Source organism: Pristiophorus japonicus, chromosome 2, assembly GCF_044704955.1.
Source record: "Pristiophorus japonicus isolate sPriJap1 chromosome 2, sPriJap1.hap1, whole genome shotgun sequence".
Lineage (NCBI taxonomy): Eukaryota > Metazoa > Chordata > Chondrichthyes > Pristiophoridae > Pristiophorus > Pristiophorus japonicus.
This window is the reverse complement of record NC_091978.1, coordinates 4,176,127-4,198,208: the sequence shown is the minus strand read 5'-3', so window position 1 is coordinate 4,198,208 and position 22,082 is coordinate 4,176,127. Positions and strand designations below refer to the sequence as shown.

Here is a 22,082-nt window from a genome sequence, read left to right as displayed (position 1 = left end):
AAATAATTCATTAATGACTAATACAAACCACCGCCACACGCTAAATCGCAAAACCTTTTTACACAAGCCTGCGGGCACCTAACTTAACCAATAGATGGCGCTGCAGGATTAAAAATGAAGACACACCCGGCTGTAGACACAGAAAACCGCTCACACACTCTCACTCTCATTCTCACACACTTACATTCACACTCTGTCTCACTCTCTCTCACTCTCATTCTCACACACTTACATTCACACTCTGTCTCACTCTCTCTCACTCTCATTCTCACACACTTACATTCACACTCTCTCTCACTCTCTCTCACTCTCATTCTCACACTTACATTCACACTCTCTCTCACTCTCTCTCACTCATTCTCACACTTACATTCACACCCTCTCACACTCTATCTCACGCTCTCACAGACACTCACTCACTCTCACACACTTACATTCACTCATTCACACCCTCTCACACTCACTCACTCTCAGAGACACTCACTCACTCACACCCTCTCTCACACACACACACACACACACCATCCATTGTGTTAACCTCAATACAGATTGAGGGAAGTTCACATTCAGTACTGAGTAACACATCTACCAAGGACCGTGGAAAGTCAACAAGGAGTCAGGCAGGTACTAGGGCTATTCAACTGCTGCCGAAATGTTATCCCCGAAGATGCCAAGATGGCCCAACCTGTACAGGACCTGGTCAAAGGGGGGGAACCCTCCCAAGAGCCAGTGGACTGGGACCCTGATGGAGAGCCCGCGGGGGCTAGACCGCGACGCGTAGGAGGGCTTCTGCGGTGAGCACGGAAGCGCTGGGCTCAGGCCCGGGTGGAGCCGCTGCACGTGCAGATCAGGAAACGGCGTTTGTAAAGTTAAAGCAAGCCCTCAAGTGCTCCAGCCCTGGGATTACCTGACCAGAATAGGCCCCTCCACATCTATACCTAGGGAATTAAGGGTTACGGGGAGCGGGCGGGTAAGTGGAGCTGAGTCCACGGCCAGATCAGCCATGATCTTGTTGAATGGCGGAGCAGGCTCGAGGGGCTAGATGGCCTACTCCTGTTCCTAATTCTTATGTTCTTATGTATGTTCTACCACAATAACGATCATTATAACGCAGTGGTGGCTCAACAGTGTCAGGACGCATTATCCTACAGACCCAGCATACCTTAGTAGAATTGCTTAACACAGGAAGGCTAAAACCTGTACCTGACGCGGGAAGGGCAAGGTGGGAAGCATGCTCTTACCCCCCCAACGGGACGGTAACAAGAAAAGACAACTGTAACAACCCTGCAGGGTGGATCATTACAGGGAGAGGAGCATCAGTGTAGCCCGACAGGAGAAGACGAGGGAAGTAGTCCGGCTTGAGGAGGGAGATATGGATCTATATGTAGATGGGTCTCGGCGCTATAATAACGGGATACCATGGACAGGATGGGCCATGGTCAATAGCAGCGGACAGGTTAGAAGGGAAGGACGGTTAGAAGGCGAATGGGATGTTGGCCTTCATTGCGAGAGGGATGGAGTATAAAAGCAGGGAGGTCCTGCTGCAACTGTATAGGGTATTGGTGAGGCCGCACCTGGAGTACTGCGTGCAGTTTTGGTCACCTTACTTAAGGAAGGATATACTAGCTTTGGAGAGGGTACAGAGACGATTCACTAGGCTGATTCCGGAGATGAGGGGGTTACCTTATGATGATAGATTGAGTAGACTGGGTCTTTACTCATTGGAGTTCAGAAGGATGAGGGGTGATCTTATAGAAACATTTAAAATAATGAAAGGGATAGACAAGATAGAGGCAGAGAGGTTGTTTCCACTGGTCGGGGAGACTAGAACTAGGGGGCACAGCCTCAAAATACGGGGGAGCCAATTTAAAACCGAGTTGAAAAGGAGTTTCTTCTCCCAGAGAGTTGTGAATCTGTGGAATTCTCTGCCCAAGGAAGCAGTTGAGGCTAGCTCATTGAATGTATTCAAGTCACAGATCGATAGATTTTTAACCAATAAGGGAATTAAGGGTTACGGGGAGTGGGCGGGTAAGTGGAGCTAAGTCCACGGCCAGATCAGCCATGATCTTGTCGAATGGCGGAGCAGGCTCGAGGGGCTAGATGGCCTACTGCTGTTTCTAATTCTTATGTTCTTATGTTCTTATGTTCTTATTTGTCTTTGGGTTTGCGCTTTTAATTTATCTGAACATGGGCACCCTGGGAATTGAACGATACATTTTCCTGTTACTGTTCCTTTACCTAATGATTTTTTCCATTCTTCAATTTCACCTTTAAGATCTTTAACTTCCGCTTCCGACTTTTCAAGTTCAAGTTTGAATAAAGATCGGTTGAACCGAGGTTTTGTCTGAGTGATTCTGTGGTTGCTATACAGGTGGGGATACGGGCGGGTGTCGATTCCTTATATCGGGGCGTCCACCACGAAGAAGAGGTCTTTTTATCCCAACATCAGTTTAGTATTTAAGTTTGGGCATGTGGGCCCTGCATCAGGGGCTGCAGCGCTAAGGAAGGCGTTGTCCATCTCTCTCGGTGCAAGGAAGGGAAACTCCCGAACTGAACAGCCAGCCTGGGAGCACTCCGAGAGAGACTTGGGGGGGTCCAAATAAACCCCACAAAAGCATTCCTAATACATTGCCCACACAACACAAATCACACAAAACATTAAAACGTAGAACACTGGCACTTACTTTTGCAGTACATTACCTCCCTCTCCACCGCCGGGATCACTGGACCGTTCACATTTCCCAGGCAGTCATTGCGGGGTCGGGCAAGACTCAAAACTCCCGCTGGTGTCACAACCAGGGATGTTGCACACCCGGCTCAGCTCTTCCGGGCACTCCTGCTCAGACCAGAGGATCACAGCGAGGCGCTGGAGACATCACCGCCGCCTTTCACACCGCTTCGGGGCGAAACCTCGAACGCAAAGGACTGGGAAATCCTGCCCTGGGGTTGTAGTATGGCAGGGTTTCAACTAGTCATGGAGAAGGAGCAATCTGGAATAAACATACTTAACTGGAGCAGGGGCTCATTTTCAGCGCATTGAGGGATCGGGCCCAGGTAAACTGGAATCACAGATTGGTGGGCAGAAATGTAATGAAGCAATGGGTGGCCTTTAAAGAGATGGTTTGGGTACAGTCGAGGTATATTCCCACAAGTGGGGAGGAGGGGGGTTTTGGCGGGGGGGGGGAAAGAGGGAGGGAATTTGGGGGATAGAGGGGGGGGGAGGAGAGAGAGAGGAGGGGTATTTGGGGGGAGTGGAGGGGGGGAGGAGAGAGAGAGGAGGGGTATTTGGGGGGAGTGGAGGGGGGGAGGAGAGAGAGAGGAGGGGTATTTGGGGGGAGTGGAGGGGGGGAGGAGAGAGGAGGGGTATTTGGGGGGAGTGGAGGGGGGGGAAGAGGGAGGGAATTTGGGGGATAGAGGGGGGGGGGAGGAGAGAGAGAGGAGGGGTATTTGGGGGGAGTGGAGGGGGGGGGGGGAGGAGAGAGACTGGATGGTGAAGCAGTGAGAGAGTAGGATGAAACAAAACAAGGGTGAATCAGACTGAATTTAAAAAGTGCAGAAGACAAGTGGAAAAAGGAAATAAGAGGGATAAGAAGTCAGTACAGCAATAGATTGGCAACTAACATAAAAGGGAATCCAAAAGCCCTCTATAGGCATATTAACAGGAAAAGGTTTGTGGGGCCGATTAGGGACTAAAATCAGAGATCGATTGGTGGAGGCAGACGGCATGGCTGGGGTACTAAATGAGTACTTTGCATTAGTATTTACCAAGGAACAGCACTTTGCCAAAGCTGTGGTAAACGAGGAGTTTGCCTGGATACTGGTTGAGCTAAAAATAGATAAAGAGTAAGCACAAGGAAGGCTGGCAGTACGGGTTGAACCTCCCTTATCCAGAACCCTCGGGACCTAGCCTGTTCTGTATAAGGGATTTTTCCGGACGAGGGGATGGTCACGTTAAATTGGATGGTACAGGTACTGAGCAAGGGGATATCGGGGCTGGCTGGCTTGGGGCTGGGAGTGAGGTAGAGATATGGGGGTGTTGGGGGAGGGTGGATCGCAGGGTCAGGCCAGCGATTGCTAGAGTCGGCAGCGAAGAAGGACTTCAATTTGTTCATGTGGGAGTTCTGCGCATGCGCCACCCGGTGGCCGGGAATGGTTCTGGACGAGGGGTGGTTCTGGATAAGGGAGTTCTCGATAAGGGAGGTTCAACCTGTACTTAAACGTAGCTAAGTCACCCGATCCGGGTGGGATGCATCCTAAGTAGCTGAGGTAAGTAAGAGTAGAAATTGAATTTCAACGCAGGAAAGTACGAGGTGATATATTTTGGTAGGATGAGGAGAGACAATACAGGCTAAAATGGTACAATTTTAAAGGGTGCAAGAAGAGAGGGACCTGATGGTGCTTGTGCAAAAATCTTTGAAGGTGTCAGGACAAGATAACAAAGCAGTTCATAGAATCACAGAATAGTGCAGCTCAGAAAGAGGCCATTCGGCCCATCGAATCTGTTCCTACTCTATCGAAGAGCAATCCAGTTAGTCCCACTCCACCCCCCGCTCTTTCCCCATATCCCCGAAATGTTTCTCTCCTTCAAGTATTTATCAAATTCCATTTTGAAAGCTACTATTAAATCTGTATCCACCATCCTATCAGGCTGTGCATTCTAAATCCTAACATTGCTGTGAAAGAGCTGGTGACGACTCGATGGGCCGAATGGCCTTCTCCGCAATGTATTATTCTCTTTATGTTCTCCTTTGAGCCGAGGAGATTTGATAGAGATGTTGAAAGTCATGAATGTTTTCGATAAGAGTAAATAAGGATAAACGGTCTCCAGGCAGAAGGGACGGTAACCAGCGGACACAGATTTAAGGTGATTGGCTGAAGAACCAGAGGCGGTACATGAGGAAACATTACTTTTACGCAACGAGTTGTTGTGATTTTGAAAGCACTGCCTGCAAGGGCGGTGATAGGAGATTCGATAGTAACATTCAAAAGAGAATCTGGATAAATACTTGAAGGGCAACAATTACAGGACCATGAGGAAAGAGCAGGGGTAGTGGGGATAATTGTGAAGCTTTAGCAAAGAGTTAGGTGGGCTGAATGATCTCCTAATGTGAGGAGCATTCTATAATTCTAACCCTTGAAGAAAAATTCATTGTGCACCTAACCTTCTGTCGTAATAAAAGAAGACAAAGTGCTCAGGAAGTAGTCTGTTTAGTTAATTTTAACATTTAATCATAAAATATTAAATATACATTTCATTGCCATTGCTTACAATCCCAAAGATGATTGATAATGAAAGCAGCAACATCTAAAGTGCATCTAAAGCTATCTCTTATTAAGCAGCTGGAATGAGGAATGATCCATATTCAAGTATCTCACAGGAACAGTAACCCAGGGAACCAAATCTTCCAAGCTCACCCGTCAAATCAGACTTGTCTATTCACAGAAATGAGGTAACGCTGTAATAAGAACTCCATCAGTATACCCCTCCAAACCTCGTGAGTTCATCAAACAAGACAAAATGCTGAAAGCGAACGGGGAGCTATGTGCTTTTGTCAAGAAAGATGCTCTGTATTGTTCAACAAACCCAAATGTTGACTCTTTGATGCATTACTGACGGCCCTCTGACTACCCTGTAAAATTCAGCAATTGTGCGTTCCCAGTAGGCTGTCAGGCTGGAAGTGAAGATGGGCCAGAGATAGGGGCTGTAACAGATTCTCCAATCCTGCTCTCCAGGTACAGTATCGCCAAATTCACCTGAATGGCTACATTGAATGTAAAGCATTTTTTGCTGTGTTGGTGCAGAGCACAGTGAACAATTACACCCGATCAAGCAATGTGCATACTTGTGGCTGAAAACAGGAGTCCACCTGCTACATTGTGTTGAAAATGAGAAATTCCAATAGGACAAGGTGCATATTTGATTTTAAGCTCAAAATTTACCTAATAATGTAAAAACATTTTAATGAAGCCAAGGATTTGTGTTCTTCAAACATTTTATTTGGTCTTCTTGCAGAATTTAAACATTAATTTAAAATTTGGTGTCAAATCTTTATGCAAGTGACATTAAAAACATGTGTTACTTCTTTAAACTGACAGGTTCCATAATTGTGCCAAAGGACAGCTTTGGTGCTGGCCCTACAATATAAATAAGGTGCTTTCTGTCCTGAAGGTGGTGAGTATGGGTCAACAGGCACAAACGACAGTCTAACATCTCAGCCAAATAGCCACGTGTGCCTACATGTGAGCGTTGGAGATTATTCGAGTACGGTTTCACAGACAGGTCTGTTGCTCAGCTGATGGCCATGACTTTCCACCACTGGGTAGTACTGCATGTAGCATCCTGGCTGGTTTCCATTCCTCCCTTAGCTCAGAGACATGGGAGTGAAATCTGGGCCAGTCCTGCTGCCCTGGGAAGATCAGATATTTCAGCACGGTGCAGGATGGAACCTGGGACTTACCTGGTCGGAGAGACTGATTAACATCCCACAAGATCTATTCAATGAGCTGGGAGAGGGCTCGACTGGCACAATTATTAGTGCAAAAACTCAAGATTATCATTCACCATGCAATCAAATACTATATAAAACACAGCCTAAAGGCTCTTTAAAGTAGAATTCTTTGATGTTTTCCAACAGATTCACTCATTCTGTCGACTGCAGGGATAATGGCTAACCATAATCACATATTACAGAATCAGACTGCACTGGGCATTCCCTCTATTTCTATCTGAACGGACTTCAATTTGACCATGTAAACCCCAAACTAGCTAACAAATGAGAGTAGGTCTCCAGTATCAAGGTAACAGGCTTAAATTAAAACAGATGTCAGCTGTGGCTCAGTGGGTAGAACTCTCGCCTCTGATTCAGTAGGTTGGGGGTTCAGAGTCCAACACCAGAGACTTGAGCATAGAATTTGGGCTGACACTCCAGTGCAGCGCTGAAGGAATGCCGCACTGTCGGAGGTGCCGCCCTTCAGATGAGACAATAAAGATCCCATGGCACTATTTTGAGCAGAGGCATTCTCTCCGGTGTCCTGGCCGAACATTATCCCTCAACCAACAGCACTAGAATAGATTATCTGTTCATTATCTCATTGCTGTCTGTGGGAGCATGCTGTGCGCAAATTGGCTGCCTACATTACAACAGTAACTACACTTCAAAAGCACTTTGTTGGCTGTAAAGTGTTTTGATATGTCCGGAGGTCATTAAAGGCACTTCATTTGTACAAGTCTCTCTTTTGCAACAGGTTAAAATACTTTATATGTAAATGATCAACTTATTCACTCACAATCAACATTTCTTAGTATGTTCAACATCATCATCATCATCATAGGCAGTCCCTCAGAATCAAGGAAGACTTGCTTTCACTCTAAAAGTGAGTTCTCAGGTGACTGAACAGTCCAATACAGAGAACCACAGTCCCTGTCACAGGTGGGACAGACAGTGGTTAAGGGAAGGGGTGGGTGGGACTGGTTTGCCGCACGCTCCTTCCGCTGCCTGCGCTTGGTTTCTGCATGCTCTCGTTGATGAGACTCGAGGTGCTCAGCGCCCTCCCGGATGCACTTCCTCCACCTAGGGCAGTCTTTGGCCAGGGACTCCCAGGTGTCAGTGGGGATGTTGCACTTTATCAGGGAGGCTTTGATGGGGTAATGCGTATTCAAAAAGGGTGTAGGGAAGCTGTAATATCATAGAGGATACAATGCTAAACCGGATCCATATTACGCTGGGGGATCCGGGAGAGCTGCAGGGTCTGATATTCTGCCGCAGCCCAAGGAAAGCTGTAAGTCGTGTGGAGAGAGTGACGGCCTTAAGAAGCTGCAGGGTGTGAAAGCAGACCAGGGAAAGCAGATGAGGGGGAGCAGACCACATAATGCAGCAGAACCTGCAGCCAGATACCAGACCAGGGGCGCGATCACAGATTTGGGGGAGGGGCAAATGGAAGGCTGTTATGGCTAAAGGGATCAAGGGGTATGGAGAGAAAGCAGAAATGGGGTATTGAAGTACTGAAGTGCATGATCAGCCATGATCATATTGAATGGTGGTGCAGGCTCAAAGGGCCGAATGGCCTACTCCTGCACCTATTTTCTATGTCCGATACACACGAATTACTTTCAAACTGGCTGCCGCATTTAGGGACATAGATAGTCTGAGAGTAACCTACGGGAGCGGGAAGGTTTGGGGGAAGTTCCAGCTGTGATGTATCAGTGGGTGAGAAAATGTGGATGCACATCTGAAAAATATGCCTTTGACCTGAATCTTAAACAAAATGGTTAAAAATTCTATATAGAATCTAAATGATTTGTAATACCATACACTAAATTAATCTTCGGGATAAGCTAAGGTCCTGTCTGGCTGTTCAGGTAGACACAAAGTATCCCACGCCATTATTTGACGAGAAGCGGGGAAGGTTTTCTCAGTATGGATTGAGGATTGGTTAATGGACAGAAAACAGAGAGTAGGAATAAACGGGACACTTTCACATAGGCAGGCTGTAACACGTGGGGTGCCACAAGGATCAGTGCTTGTGCCCCAGCTATTCACAGTCTAGATCAGTGATTTGGATGAGGGGACCAAATGTAATACAGGCGCAGTGTCGCAAATCCAAAGTTCCAGAATCCAGACCAATTGGTGGCAGGGTCGTCCGCAATCCGTAAAATATTCCAGAATCCGGGCCCACCGACCCCGGGCATTGCCTCACTCACCGCTGCTGCCCTTACCTTGGGGCCTCCTCGCCCGAACACCCCCTCCGCGACTGGGCTCGCCCGAACACGTCCTCCGCGACTGGGCTCGCCAGAACACCTCCTCCGCGACTGGGCTCTCCAGAACACCTCCTCCGCGACTGGGCTCACCAGAACACCTCCTCCGCGACTGGGCTAGCCAGAACACCTCCTCCGCGACTGGGCTAGCCAGAACACCACCTCCGCGACTGGGCTCACCAGAACACCTCCTCCGCGACTGGGCTCACCCGAACACCTCCTCCGCGACTGGGCTCGCTAGAACACCTCCTCCGCGACTGGGCTCACCAGAACACCTCCTCCGCGACTGGGCTCACCAGAACACCTCCTCCGCGACTGGGCTCACCAGAACACCTCCTCCGCGACTGGGCTCACCAGAACACCACCTCCGCGACTGGGCTCACCAGAACACCTCCTCCGCGACTGGGCTCACCAGAACACCTCCTCCGCGACTGGGCTCACCAGAACACCTCCTCCGCGACTGGGCTCACCCGAACACCTCCTCGGCGGGGACCCCCCCTTTCTAACGTTCTGAAATCCGGAAATACCCGAACCTGGGTTCAAGTATTTCCTGATTCGTAACGTCAGAAAGACGATCGAAAGTCCGGAATCCAGAACGGCCCTGGCCCCGGATTCTCAACGCTGCACTGTACATCCAAGTTTGCTGATGATACAAAGCTAGGTGGGAATGTAAGTTGTGAGGAGGATGCAAAGAGGCTTCAAGGGGATATAGACAGACTGAGTGAGTGGGCAAGTACATGGTAAATGGAATATAATGTGGAGAAATGTGAAGTTATCCACTTTGGTCGGAAAACTAGAAAAGCCGATTATTTTTTAATTGCTGAGAGATTGGGAAATGTTGGTGTTCAGGGGGACCTGGGTGTCCTTGTACAATAATCACTGAAAGTTAACATGCAGCAAGCAATTAAGAGGTATTTTGGTCTTTACTACAAGAAGATTTATGTATAAGAGTAAAGACATCCTACTGCCCTGGTGAGACCACCCTTGGAGTATTGTGTACAGTATTGGTCTCCTTACCTAAGGAAGAATATACTTGCCATTAAGGGAGTGCAACGAAGGTTCACCAGACTGATTCCTGGGATGGGGGGATTGTCCTATGAGGAGAGATTGAGTAGACTAGGCCTATATTCTCTAGAGTTTAGAAGAATGAAACATACAAAATTGTTACGGGGCTTGACAGGGTAGATGCAGGGAGGATGTTTCCCCTGGGCTGGGGAGTCTAGAACCAGGGGTCACAGTCTCAGAATAAGGGGTCGGCCATTTAGGACTGAGATGAGAAGAAATTTCTTCACTCAGAGGGTGGTGAATTTTTGGAATTGTCTGCCCCAGAGGGCAGTGGAGGATCAGTCTTTGAGTATATTCAAGACAGAGATTGATAGATTTGTGGATATTAAGAGAATCAAGGGTTATGAGGATAGTGCAGGGAAGTGTATTTAGTTAGATCAGCCATGATCTTATTGAATGGCGGAGCAGGCTCGAGGGACTGAATGGCCTACTCCTGCTCCTAATTCTGATGTACTTATGTATCTTGGCTAAGATTGAATAGATTCTCTGTCATTTATCTCATTGCTATTTGTGGGGCTTTGCTGCTGCATTTGGGTCTTTCATAGATCAGCAATTCATGGTTTCTTAATTGATCTCAACCCATCACCAACAACATCCACTTACAGAATAAACTTAGTGTCTCACAGGAAATGGATTGCCTGTCGGAAGCAATGCGAATGAATGAAGAGGAAAGCCAGTTGAAGGCTGAGAGAAAGAAAGACTTGGATTTATATAGTGCCTTTCACAACCACCAGACATCTCAAAGCGCTTTACAGCCAATGAGGGACTTTTGGAGTGTAGTCACTGTTGTAATGTGCGAAATACAACAGCCAATTTGTGCTCAGACAGCAATGTGATAACGACCAGATAATCTGTTTTTGTTATGCTGATTGTGGGATAAATATTGACCAGTGGAGTTTCGGGAGAGAATTCTAACAGATAGGAACATTGTGGCACAAAAAGGAGCAGATCTGGAGTTAGAAAACATAGAAACATAGAAAATAGGTGCAGGAGTAGGCCATTCGGCCCTTCTAGCCTGCACCGCCATTCAATGAGTTCATGGCTGAACATGCAACTTCAGTACCCCATTCCTGCTTTCTCACCATATCTGTTAGTCCTTTTGGCTCCAATAATACATATAATTACCCCATAGGGTTTTCCACAGCTCTATTGCTGTCATGAGCAACAGTTTTAAAAAAAAAGCATCTCAAATTTTTATTAAAATTTTGACATCAAAGATATGCAAGGTTGGGTGCAAGATTACAGATTTATGGAGTTTTGCTGCAATTACTTATATGGTACCTTGAAAACATCTGCAGAATCATTCCAGGAGGACACTGAATGGGTGGATAGGGATTGTAAAAGAAGAAATTGTACTTAACCTAGATCAGATCTCCCAATTTTAGACACACCGACCTCTTGCTCATAATAGTGACCTAAGTAAACGGCACTCACCTTCGGATTCTGCCAGCCCTGTGTGAGAAAACCTACTTTCAAATGAGTCTTCACTTCATGGGTTAATTCCTCTTTCCTCTTATTTTTGGGGACCCAACTTGCTTCCACTTCACATCAAGGGTCTGGTCAGAATAGCACAGCATCATGGACAAGAACTAGCATCCTGTATGTGCACATCACACTGAATCATAGAAGGCCATTCGGCCCATTGTGTCCGTGCCGGCCAACAAAGAGCCATCCAGCCTAATCCCACTTTCCAGCTCTTGGTCCCTAGCCCTGCAGGTTACGGCACTTCAAGTTCATATAAAAGTACCTTTTAAATGTGGTGAGGGTTTCTGCCTCTACCACCCTTTCAGGCTGTGAGTTCCAAGCCCCACCACCCTCTGGATGAAAACATTTCTCCACAAATCCCCTCTAAACCTTCTACCAATTACTTTAAATCTATGCTCCCCGGTTATTGACCACTCTGCTAAGGGAAATAGGTCCTTCCTATCCACCCTATCTATGCTCCTCATAATTTTATACACCTCAATCAGGTCTCCCCTCAGCCTCCTCTGTTCCAAAGAAAGCAGACCCAGCATATCCAATCTTTCCTCATAGCCAAAATTTTCCAGTCCAGGCAACATTCTTGTGAATCTCCTCTGTACCCTCTCTAGTGCAATCACATCGTAGCTGTAATGTGGTGACCAGAACTGCACACAGTACTCTAGCTGTGGTCTTAACTAGTGTTTTATACAGTTCAACCTCCCTGCTCTTATATTCTATGCATCTGCTACTAAAGGCAAGTATTCCACATGCCTTTTTAACCACCTTATACACCTGACCTTCAGGGATTTGTAGATGTGCATTCCAAGGTTCCTTTGTTCCTCTACAATTTTCAGTGTCCTACCATTTAATGTGTATTCCCCCTTGCCTTGTTAGCCTTCCCCAAATGCATTACCTCATATTTCACTGGATTGAATTCCATTTGCCACTGTTCTGCCCACCTGACCAGTACATTGATATCTTCCTGCAGTATGCAGCTTTCTTCTTCATTATCAACCACACAGTCGAATTGTGTATCATCTGCAAACTTCTTAATCATTCAAGTCTAACTCATTGATAAATACCACAAAAAGCAAGGGACCCAACACTGAGCCCTGTGGAACCCCACTGGAAACATCCTTCCAGTCACAAGAACACCCATCAACCATTACCCTTTGCTTCCTGCCTCTGAGACAATTTTGGATCCAACTTGCCACTTTGCCCTGGATCCCAGGGGCTTTTACTTTCGTGACCAGTCTGCCATATGGGACCTTATCAAAAGCCTTGCTAAAATCCATATACACTACATTATATGCAATGCCCTCATCGACCCTCTTGGTTACCTCCTCAAAAACTCAATCAAGTTAATCAGACACGACCTTCCCTTAACAAATCCGTGCTGACTGTCCTTGATTAATCAGCGTCTTTACAAATGAAGATTTATCCAATATTCTCCAATAATTTTCCCACCACCGAGGTCAGTATCACAATGTCCCAGATAAATGACATTGAGATTGAATCAGAATAATCCTAACTGAATGTGAGCACAGGTTCAAGCACGGGACACGAGACAGATGACACCCGGGCTCCCCTTGTGGTGATGTCTAAAACTGACCTTTGGCAGAATTGCTGGAAGCAGTTTTTCTTGTAATGGTATTTCAGAGGTTGATGGGGATAAGAATATTGTGGCAGTAGCCAATAGCTACCCTCGAGCTACAGCACTGAAGAATGTGTGGATATATGGAGCAGTATTACTGGGAGTACAGGCATCACAATTCACAGGCCGGGTTACAGACTTATTTTTGGTGCTGTGTTTACATTTTAGGGATTTTCTGTGCTGTCTCTGCAAAACTGGGTGTTCAATTCGACACAGGATGGGGAAGGCTTTCCTTTTATAGGAGGCTAGTACCGATATCTGGTGTCAACCTGTTGCTTTACAGCCTAGGGTAATTCCAGATCAAGAGAAGGAAATTTCATATGAATGATGGAAAAACCATTTAGTGAGGTCCAGCTCCAAATCTGCAGCTCGAAAAGAGAGAATAAAAACACTGAAATGAGGCATTGAACAGTCAAAATACAGGCAAGATTACACCCATAATCATACTGAAAAATACCAACATTTTTTTTTTTAAAACTGTGCTTTAAAGATGCGAACAAAGAGAGGGAGAGAAACAGAGCGAGAGAAAGAGACAGAGATAGAGAATACAGCATAAGGTTCAACATTAAAGATGGCAGATGGACAGTATACATGAGTATTTCTGCAATAGATCGAATCTTACACAACAAATAAATGTATCTGGTAGATCCTGGATTTCTAAAGTCTCTGAATTCAGTCCTACTGCATCTTATAAATATTTAATCTTCAGGGCTTTTCATACTAGTATTTCCATTTTCAATTAATGTCTGAAGAAGATTAAATATATATATATATATTTATAAAAAGTTAAATCTATTCCTACAACATATAAATAACATTTTACCAGCCTACTAATATTTCCCCCAACACGTAAATGCTTAGTTAAACAATATATTTTTACAAAAAGTCCCGTTTGTGAGGGCGCCCTGGACAGATTGGCACAGCTCTGACACTGTCAGTTTACACATTAGAAATAGGAGCAGGAGTCGGCCATTCGGCCCCTCGAGCCTGCTCCGCCATTTAATAAGATCATGGCTGATCTGAGAATACTGGTAATAATTTATTTCAACACTGATTCAGAACAAATGCATCAAACTCTCACTAGGCACATGCAGTACACTTACACAAAACCAAGGACACGTCCTCGTCAGAGGCATCCCACGAATCAGGATGATTATTATATCTCACAACAGTCTGTCCAGCAGCAGTCAACAATGTATAATCCCTCATAACCCTATGTGTAACTGATTGTTTCTAACTGCAGAGCCTTCTTTACTCCATGATGCAATGTTAATTATAGTGCCTGCAGAAGCTAGTTTCATACCTGGGGCCATGACTGTAATGGGCCCGGCAGAGTCTCGGTTTTAGTTATTCGTTCACAGGATGTGGGCGTCGCCGGCAAGGCTAATATTTATTGCCCATCCCTAACTGCCCCTTGAGGAGGTGGAGGTGAGCCACCTTCTTGAACCGCTGCAGTCCGTGTGGTGAAGGCACTCCCATAGTGCTGACTTTGTCGTAGTGGTTTGGGATAACTGAGGGCAGTGCCACCATGATCATACAGTGATACAGTGCACGGTTTATACTAATGGAGCACACAGCTTCATTACTGTGTTTCACTGTGAACATAATGTACCTTGCTGGACATTATATGCTGGACTGTGACTGTAATGGGCTTGCACAGTAAGTTACAGTTATTTTCAAGCTAAACAGATTTTGAATGTTAAATTTGCAATTGTATATTTTAAATATGATTTACTAAAGGTACATATATTTGATTTACTGCAAATGCTCATGAACAAATACAGTACTTGGCTTTGGAATTATGTCTTGATATAACATGATATCTTTGATTAATTTTGTTCCAGGAACCAAACGCCACCATAATATCATAAAAGTGAGTGAGAATTTGTAACAATATAAACTGATACTGGGGTTAGGAAGGCCAATGATATCGGGGGTTGTGGGACCAGTGATATCGGGGGTTGTGGGACCAGTGATATCGGGGGTTGTGGGACCAGTGATATCGGGGGTTGTGTGACCAGTGATATCGGGGGGTGTGGGGTCAGTGATATCGGGGGTTGTGGGGTCAGTGATATTGGGGGTTGTGGGGCCAGTGATATCGGGGCTCGCGGGGCCAGTGATATCGGGGCTCGCGGGGCCAATGATATTTTCTGAATAACCTGAAATATGTTAATACTAAGAAGAAATACTGCGAGATAGTAATGCTTTATAAGGACCCACCCCGTGTCACTGCCTATTCCACATATTAAAGAGGAATTGTTTAGGTCTTCAGCAACTTCATAACTCATATTCAACAGGAAACCAGTTACAACAAAACATAATCTGATGGCCTGCCTCACGATTCGGATAGACAATGCCACACAGAATGGTTTTATTGGTTTAACTCATCAACACAGAGCTCTTCTTTGTGGAAGAGGTGGCACTAATGTGTCATTAAGGGCTTCAGTGGGTCTCAGATTTAGAATATCCCACAGGACATTGCTTCCCACAACAGTGCCTTCAGAAGCAGAATTCTTATTAGTTGGGGGAGCTGCTTTGAGTTTCAAGCCATCTGATTGGCTACATTCCTTCATCTGAAAGATAATCATTTGAAGGATGCCCTTTTCAGTAAAGGTTTCATTGTTTGAAAAGCTGATCTTAACAATTTTGGTAAAACAGTTCAGTATGGCTCGCTCTCTGGTGACTCACTTGGCTTGGAAAAGGGTCACTTTACAGCACAACGCTGCTGCTGCCTTACAGACACTCCCTTCTCGCTCACAGCAACACTGCTGGCACCGATTCCCACAATAGCTTCTCCTCCTGCTGTACAACATTTAGGGTAATATTTATGCAAAAAGCTCAGCGTATTGGTGCCTTCCTGACTGAAATTTAATTTCATCTTAGACTTAATATGCGAAGAGGAGAAACCGTGATCAGAGCGGGTGACATGAAACCCGCTGTAAAAGAAAGCAAGGCAAGTGTGAGAGGTTAGCATCATCTTGTCCCACTTCACAGCCAGTGAATGAGAATTTGGAACCATACTAACTGATACTGGGGCTCAGAGAGCCAGTGAACCCATCCCACACAGTAACTGGTTCCAGCGTTATTGGTGTGATTCAGAGGGGTCACTTGGGTTGAGATTGTTTCCATTAAATGCAGCCTCACCTAAAGGGTCACTGCTTCCAAGGCGGTTCCATTTTAGGGTGTCTCACAAAGAGAAGCAGAATGAGTGGCATTTTGGTGCATCTAGCCCGTCCTTCAATAGAAACCTAGGGGGAGAAATTCAGCTGCTTAGTGCCTCCGGTTAGCGCCGGGGGGGTGGCGCCATGAGTTTGGTGACCGGGGAGGGGGGGGGGCGATGAAGGTGATGTCGCCTCGGCTGGCCCCTTGGGGAGTGTTAATTAAAGGGAATGGTTTTTAGCTAGCACAGACTTTATTATTTGCACCAGTCTGGTGCCTGCTCAACGTATTCGATGTTTCATTGCTGCAAGATGTCTCCGCCCCCAGTGTTTGGGGCTGTAACAGCAGCCGCGCAGTGCTGACAGTAGGCACCATCCCTGGCCCTTCCCTGTCAGCGGGGGACGCAGCCTCTGATGCCGTTATGAATGCGCTACAAATTGTTCAGCGCTCCACCGCTAACGCCCCGCCCTCGGCCTTCAGCGCCCCGAGAGACGTGGTTAGCACCTGATTCAGCGCTCCTCTTCCCTCTTGGAACGCTAATGCTGAATTTCCCGGCAGGACAGAATCATTCGTGCCTGGTGCAACTTATTCTATTTTTCAAGAGTTAGCAACCCAACCAGGGCATGTGGAAATTTCTCGCCCTAACCAACACATCACATCACGCAACTGGCTTACACTCACCTACCCAGAAGTCTAGAATGGATCAGTGAAAAATTGCTTTCGGCCCTCAGTCCTAACATTGCTGGTTACCACATTGGACCTTCAGGTCTCCCTTGTCCTCCAGCAGTAGTTTCACTTAATTTGATATGTTACACACTTCTATAAAGGTACCCTGTCAAGACTGAAGAATCGGAATTTTTCTAATCTTTCCTCTCCGCTCAGAGGTCACATGGTTTGATATTGCCTCTATTACAGAGCGTCACACACTATCATCAGTTGGTTTAGTGCTGGATCCATTCACGTGTCTGACTTAGTTCCAACACAGTTGGTTTCAGCGGGCGATTGAATGTTGCTCCTGGGTGTGTCATTGAGAAGTTACTTGGCTTGATTCTGGTTCCAAAACAGACCGTCTCACTGAGGGATGACTTGGTTTAATGCTGGCTCACTTGGTTGGATAATAGGTTTCGAACTGATGTTTGCAATTTGCAAATAGTTGGTTGAATTCGATGTTTTATATTGGTGGTTTGATGTAGCTGTAAGGTTCAGTGGTTTAATGATGGCTGCTGTACAGGTGTAGCTGAGCTGCATACTCAGTCTCCGACTACAACTCTCGTAGCTTTCTTTCTGATCAAGCATTTGCTTTAGACCATTACAGAAAGGTCTATTTTGCTGTTTGAGGGATGGTTTCAGTGGAGATTGTTTTTTTACACTTCAACAAACACTTTCTGCTTTGACATGAAGAATTTTTGAAAAGCCAGGCCTTTTCTTCAGAGCCTAATGGATTTAAACAAGAAAGGTATCATTTAACAAATCAGTGAAATGTAAAGCATTGACTGTAAGAATCTCACAACATCTGATCAGAACAAGCTTGGGAAAGGATTAGGCTTCAATTTGGAATTAATGGCCAGCTGTGCAAGAGCACAGAGAAATACCGGACTGGGAAATACTCCACAGTCCATGTGGCCAGTCCCAAGATATCCAAACCTGGGAGAAAAAGACCAGCAGGACAGATGAACTGGGTTTTTTTTCATTCATTCATAAGAACACAAGAAATAGGAGCAGGAGTAGTCCATACGGCCCCTCGAGCCTGCTCCGCCATTTAATACGATCATGGCTGATCTGATCATGGACTCAGCTCCACTTCCCTGCCCGCTCCCCATTACCCCTTATTCCCTTATCGGTCAAGAAACTGTCCATCTCTGTCTTAAATTTAGTCAATGTCACACCTTCCACAGCTCTCCGAGGCAGCAAATTCCAGATTTACAACCCTCTAAGAGAAGAAATTTCTCCTCATCTCAGTTTTAAATGGGCGGCCCCTTATTCTAAGATTATGCCCTCTAGTTCTAGTCTCCCCCATTAGTGGAAACATCCTCTCTGCATCCACCTTGTCAAGCCCCCTCATAATCTTATACATTTCGATAAGATCACCTCTCAATCTTCTGAATTCCAATGAGTAGAGGCCCAACCGACTCAACCTTTCCTCATAAGTCAACCCCCTCATCTCCGGAATCAACCTAGTGAACCTTCTCTGAACTGCCTCCAAAGCAAGTATATCCTTTCGTAAATATGGAAACCAAAACTGCACGCAGTATTCCAGGTGTGGCCTCACCAATACCCTGTATAACTATAGCAAGACTTCCCTGCTTTTATACTCCATCCCCTTTGCAATAAAGGCCAAGATTCCATTGGCCCTCCTGATCACTTCCTGTACCTGCATCGTGTTTCATGCACAAATACCCCCAGGTCCCGCTGTACTGCGGCACTTTGCAATCTTTCTCCATTTAAATAATAACTTGCTCTTTGATTTTTTTTCCGCCAAACTGCACACTTTCCAACATTATACTCCATCTGCCAAATTGTTGCCCACTCACTTAGCCTGTCTATTGTCCTTTTGCAGATTTTGCGTGTCCTCCTCATACATTGGTTTTCCTCCCATCTGTGTAATCCTGGGATTTGGGCATCGCTGGCAAGGCCGGCATTTATTGCCCATCCCTAATTGCCCCTTGAGAATGTGGTGGTGTGCCGCCTTCTTGAACCGCTGCAGTCCATGTGGTGAAGGTACTCCCACAGTGCTGTTAGGGAGTTCCAGGATTTTGACCCAGCGACGATGAAGGAACGGCCGATATATTTCCAAGTCAGGATGGTGTGTGACTTGGAGGGGAACGTGGAGGTGGTGGTGTTCCCATGTACCTGCTGCCCTTGTCCTTCTAGGTGGTAGAGGTCGCTGGTTTGGGAGGTGCTGCCGAAGAAGCCTTGGCAAGTTGCTGCAGTGCATCTTGTAGATGGTGCACACTGCAGCCACGGTGCGCCGGTGGTGGAGAGAGTGAATGTTGAAGGTGGGGGATGGGGGGCGGCCAATCAAGCGGCTGCTTTGTCCTGGATGGTGTCGAGCTTCTTGAGTGTTGTTGGAACTGCATTCATCCAGGCAAGTGGAGAGTGTTCCATCACACTCCTGACTTGTGCCTTGTAGATGGTGGGAAGGCTTTGGGGAGTCAGGAGGTGAGACACTCGCCACAGAATACCCAGCCTCTGACCTGCTCTTGTTGCCACAGTATTTATGTGGTTGGTCCAGTTAAGTTTCTGGTCAATGGTGACCCCCAGGATGTTGATGGTGGGGGATTCGGCGATGGTAATGCCGTTGAATGTTAAGGGTCGGTGGTTAGACTCTCGCTTGTTGGAGATAGTCATTGCCTGGCACTTGTGTGGCGTGAATGTTACTTGCCACTTATCAGCCCAAGCCTGAATGTTGTCCAGGTCTTGCTGCATCCTCCATTATCTGAGGAGTTGTGAATGGAACTGAACACTGTGCAGTCATCAGCGAACATCCCCACTTCTGACCTTATGATGGAGGGAAGGTCATTGATGAAGCGGCTGAAGATGGTTGGGCCTAGGACACTGCCCTGAGGAACTCCTGCAGCGATATCCTGGGGCTGTGATGATTGACCTCCAACCACCACAACCATCTTCCTTTGTGCTGGGTATGACTCCAGCCAGTGGAGAGTTTTCCCCCCGATTCCCATTGACTTCAGTTCTACTTTCCTTGATGCCACACTCTGTCAAAAGCTGCCTTGATGTCGAGGGCAGTCACTCTCACCTCACCTCTGGAATTCAGCTCTTTTGTCCATGTTTGGACCAAGGCGGTAATGAGGTCTGGAGCCGAGTGGTCCTGGCGGTACCCAAACTGAGCATCAGTGATCAGGTTATTGGTGAGTAAGTGTGACTTGATAGCACTGTCAACGACACCTTCCATCACTTTGCTGGTGATTGAGAGTAGACTGATGGGGTGCTAACTGGCCAGATTGGATGTGTCCTGCTTTTTGTGGACAGGACATACCTGGGCAGTTTGCCACATTGTCGGGTAGATGCCAGTGTTGTAGCTGTACTGGAACAGCTTGACTAGAGACGTGGCTAGTTCTGGAGCACAAGTCTTCAGCACGATAGCCAGGATGTTGTCGGGGCCCATAGCCTGGGGACAGTTACCCAGATATTGCTTCTGTGCACAATGCACAGGGTATAAGAAATAAAACAGAGGATTGAGAAGCACAAATTCAGCTTAAAGGGAATGATAAAAGCAATGAGATCATGCAAAACTTGATAAGTCACTGGTTAGGCCTCAGCTGGAGTATTGTGCACAATTCTGGATACCACATTTCAGGAAGATTGTAAAGGTATGAGAAAGGATACAGAGAGGTTTTACCAGGATGTGTTCAGGAATGACAGACTCCAGTTATTGGGAGAGATTCGAATGTTAGGACTGTTCTCCTTGTACAGAGAAGGTTAGGAGGTCACCTAATACAGGTTTTCAAGCTGCCAAGGGGGTTATGATAGAGTAAATAGCGAAAACATTATTCCCTCTGCTGAGTGGGTCAATAACTGGAGGTCACAGATTCAAAATCATTGGTAAAAGATCTAGAGGGGAGCTGTGGGGAAACCTTTTCACTGAGATCGGGATCTGGAACGCTCGACCTGAAAAGGTGGTTGAAGCCGGTTCCATCAATAATTTTAAAAGGGAGTTGGCCGGGTAGTTGAGGATGAAGAACTTACAGGGTTATAGACAAAGAGCAGGGATGTGGGACTAAGCAGTTTAAGCAACTGCAAAAAATAAATGTATTTATTTAGTGATTACTGAGCACTAAAAAGATAAGTACTACATTGATAAAATTTGGTTTGGCCAGGTGGAATGAAAGATTATGGCAGACTGCAGGACACAGAGGGCTGTAGAAACAGCGGTCGCCGCTGACCTTGAAGAATGCGGCCCATAGAAATCTTTAGGTATCTCGGTGTGTAATTGATTGTCGCGCTGTCAATAGGGGATTCCTAGCGCGATACAACCGAAACGTCTTCAAGCTGTCTAAGCAGCCAATCGCATTGCAGAATCCTTGCAGTCGGCAAACCAGGAAATGAAAAGCACTGATTAACTGCACTTTTTAAAAAAATGTTAGAGAACGAAATTGAAATTTGGACATAGACCACATTTAAGGTAGAAGCTGAAATATCATGAACTTAAAAAAATATATATTTTTAAAGTTTTTTAAATCTGTGAATAGACTGTTAAAACCCCAGTTACACCTTTTCCAACAAGGCTTAACATTTTTAATGGAGCTTTTAACTGCAATACTCGTGCAGAAAAGCTCAAGTTGTCAGTTCCACTGATATAAGAACATAAGAACTAAGAGCAGGAGTAGGCCATATGGCCCCTCGAGCCATTTAATAAGATCATGGCTGATCCGATCATGGACTCGGGTCCATTTCTCTGCCCGCTCTCCATAACCCCTTATACCCAAAAGAATATAGGAAATACAACTGATTGTATCACTGATACAAATATCACTGATTGCCAGCTATGGGGGGGCGATGGGGAGGTGGGGTTCCACAGGGTAATGAATGAATGTGTTAGAGCAATGAATGACTAACTGCAACTTCAGGATTCCCGTGTTTAGATACGCATGCGCTAAATCCTGAAGTTACGGTCAGCTTCAGAGGGGCAATGACAGCATTCACCGCAAAATCCGGTCAGAGATTCTACCTGAAGTTTGTTGACCATTTCTTCAAACAACTTTCGAGCTTCTGGGCTGTTCGGCTCCTCAAAGTAATCAGCTATCCCAATATGCACCACAATAGATTTTAAACTGCGACAGACACCTTGAAAGGGAAGAAACATGATAGTTATCATGAGAGATACAGATCCTAACATAGAGGACTGGGTAGCCAGAATATTGTAACTGTTCCATTTCCAGAATCTAAGATGATAACAAATAGGGGAGAGGGGAATAGGAGGTAGAGCAGCAGAAATAGAGGGAGGTTCAGAAAGAAAGACAGCTAAATCAC

General features: G+C 46.1%; 1 protein-coding gene across 10 annotated transcripts in view; it reads right to left on the bottom strand.

Moving 5' to 3' along the window:
- Positions 1-22,082, bottom strand: part of fbxo41 (F-box protein 41) — a 248,309-nt gene that overhangs the window by 62,081 nt on the left and 164,146 nt on the right. For 5 of the 10 annotated variants that reach the window (XM_070866554.1, XM_070866561.1, XM_070866562.1 and 2 more), the window contains exon 13: positions 21,781-21,896. The exons of 1 other annotated variant lie outside the window; for it this stretch is intronic. In XM_070866554.1, coding sequence (XP_070722655.1) covers positions 21,781-21,896 — 116 coding nt within the window. Of the gene's footprint in view, positions 1-11,007; positions 13,682-13,727; positions 16,184-16,261; positions 17,529-21,780; positions 21,897-22,082 lie in introns of those variants that run through there. 4 more of the 10 variants (XR_011588477.1, XM_070866576.1, XM_070866565.1 and 1 more) reach the window with 4 other exon arrangements.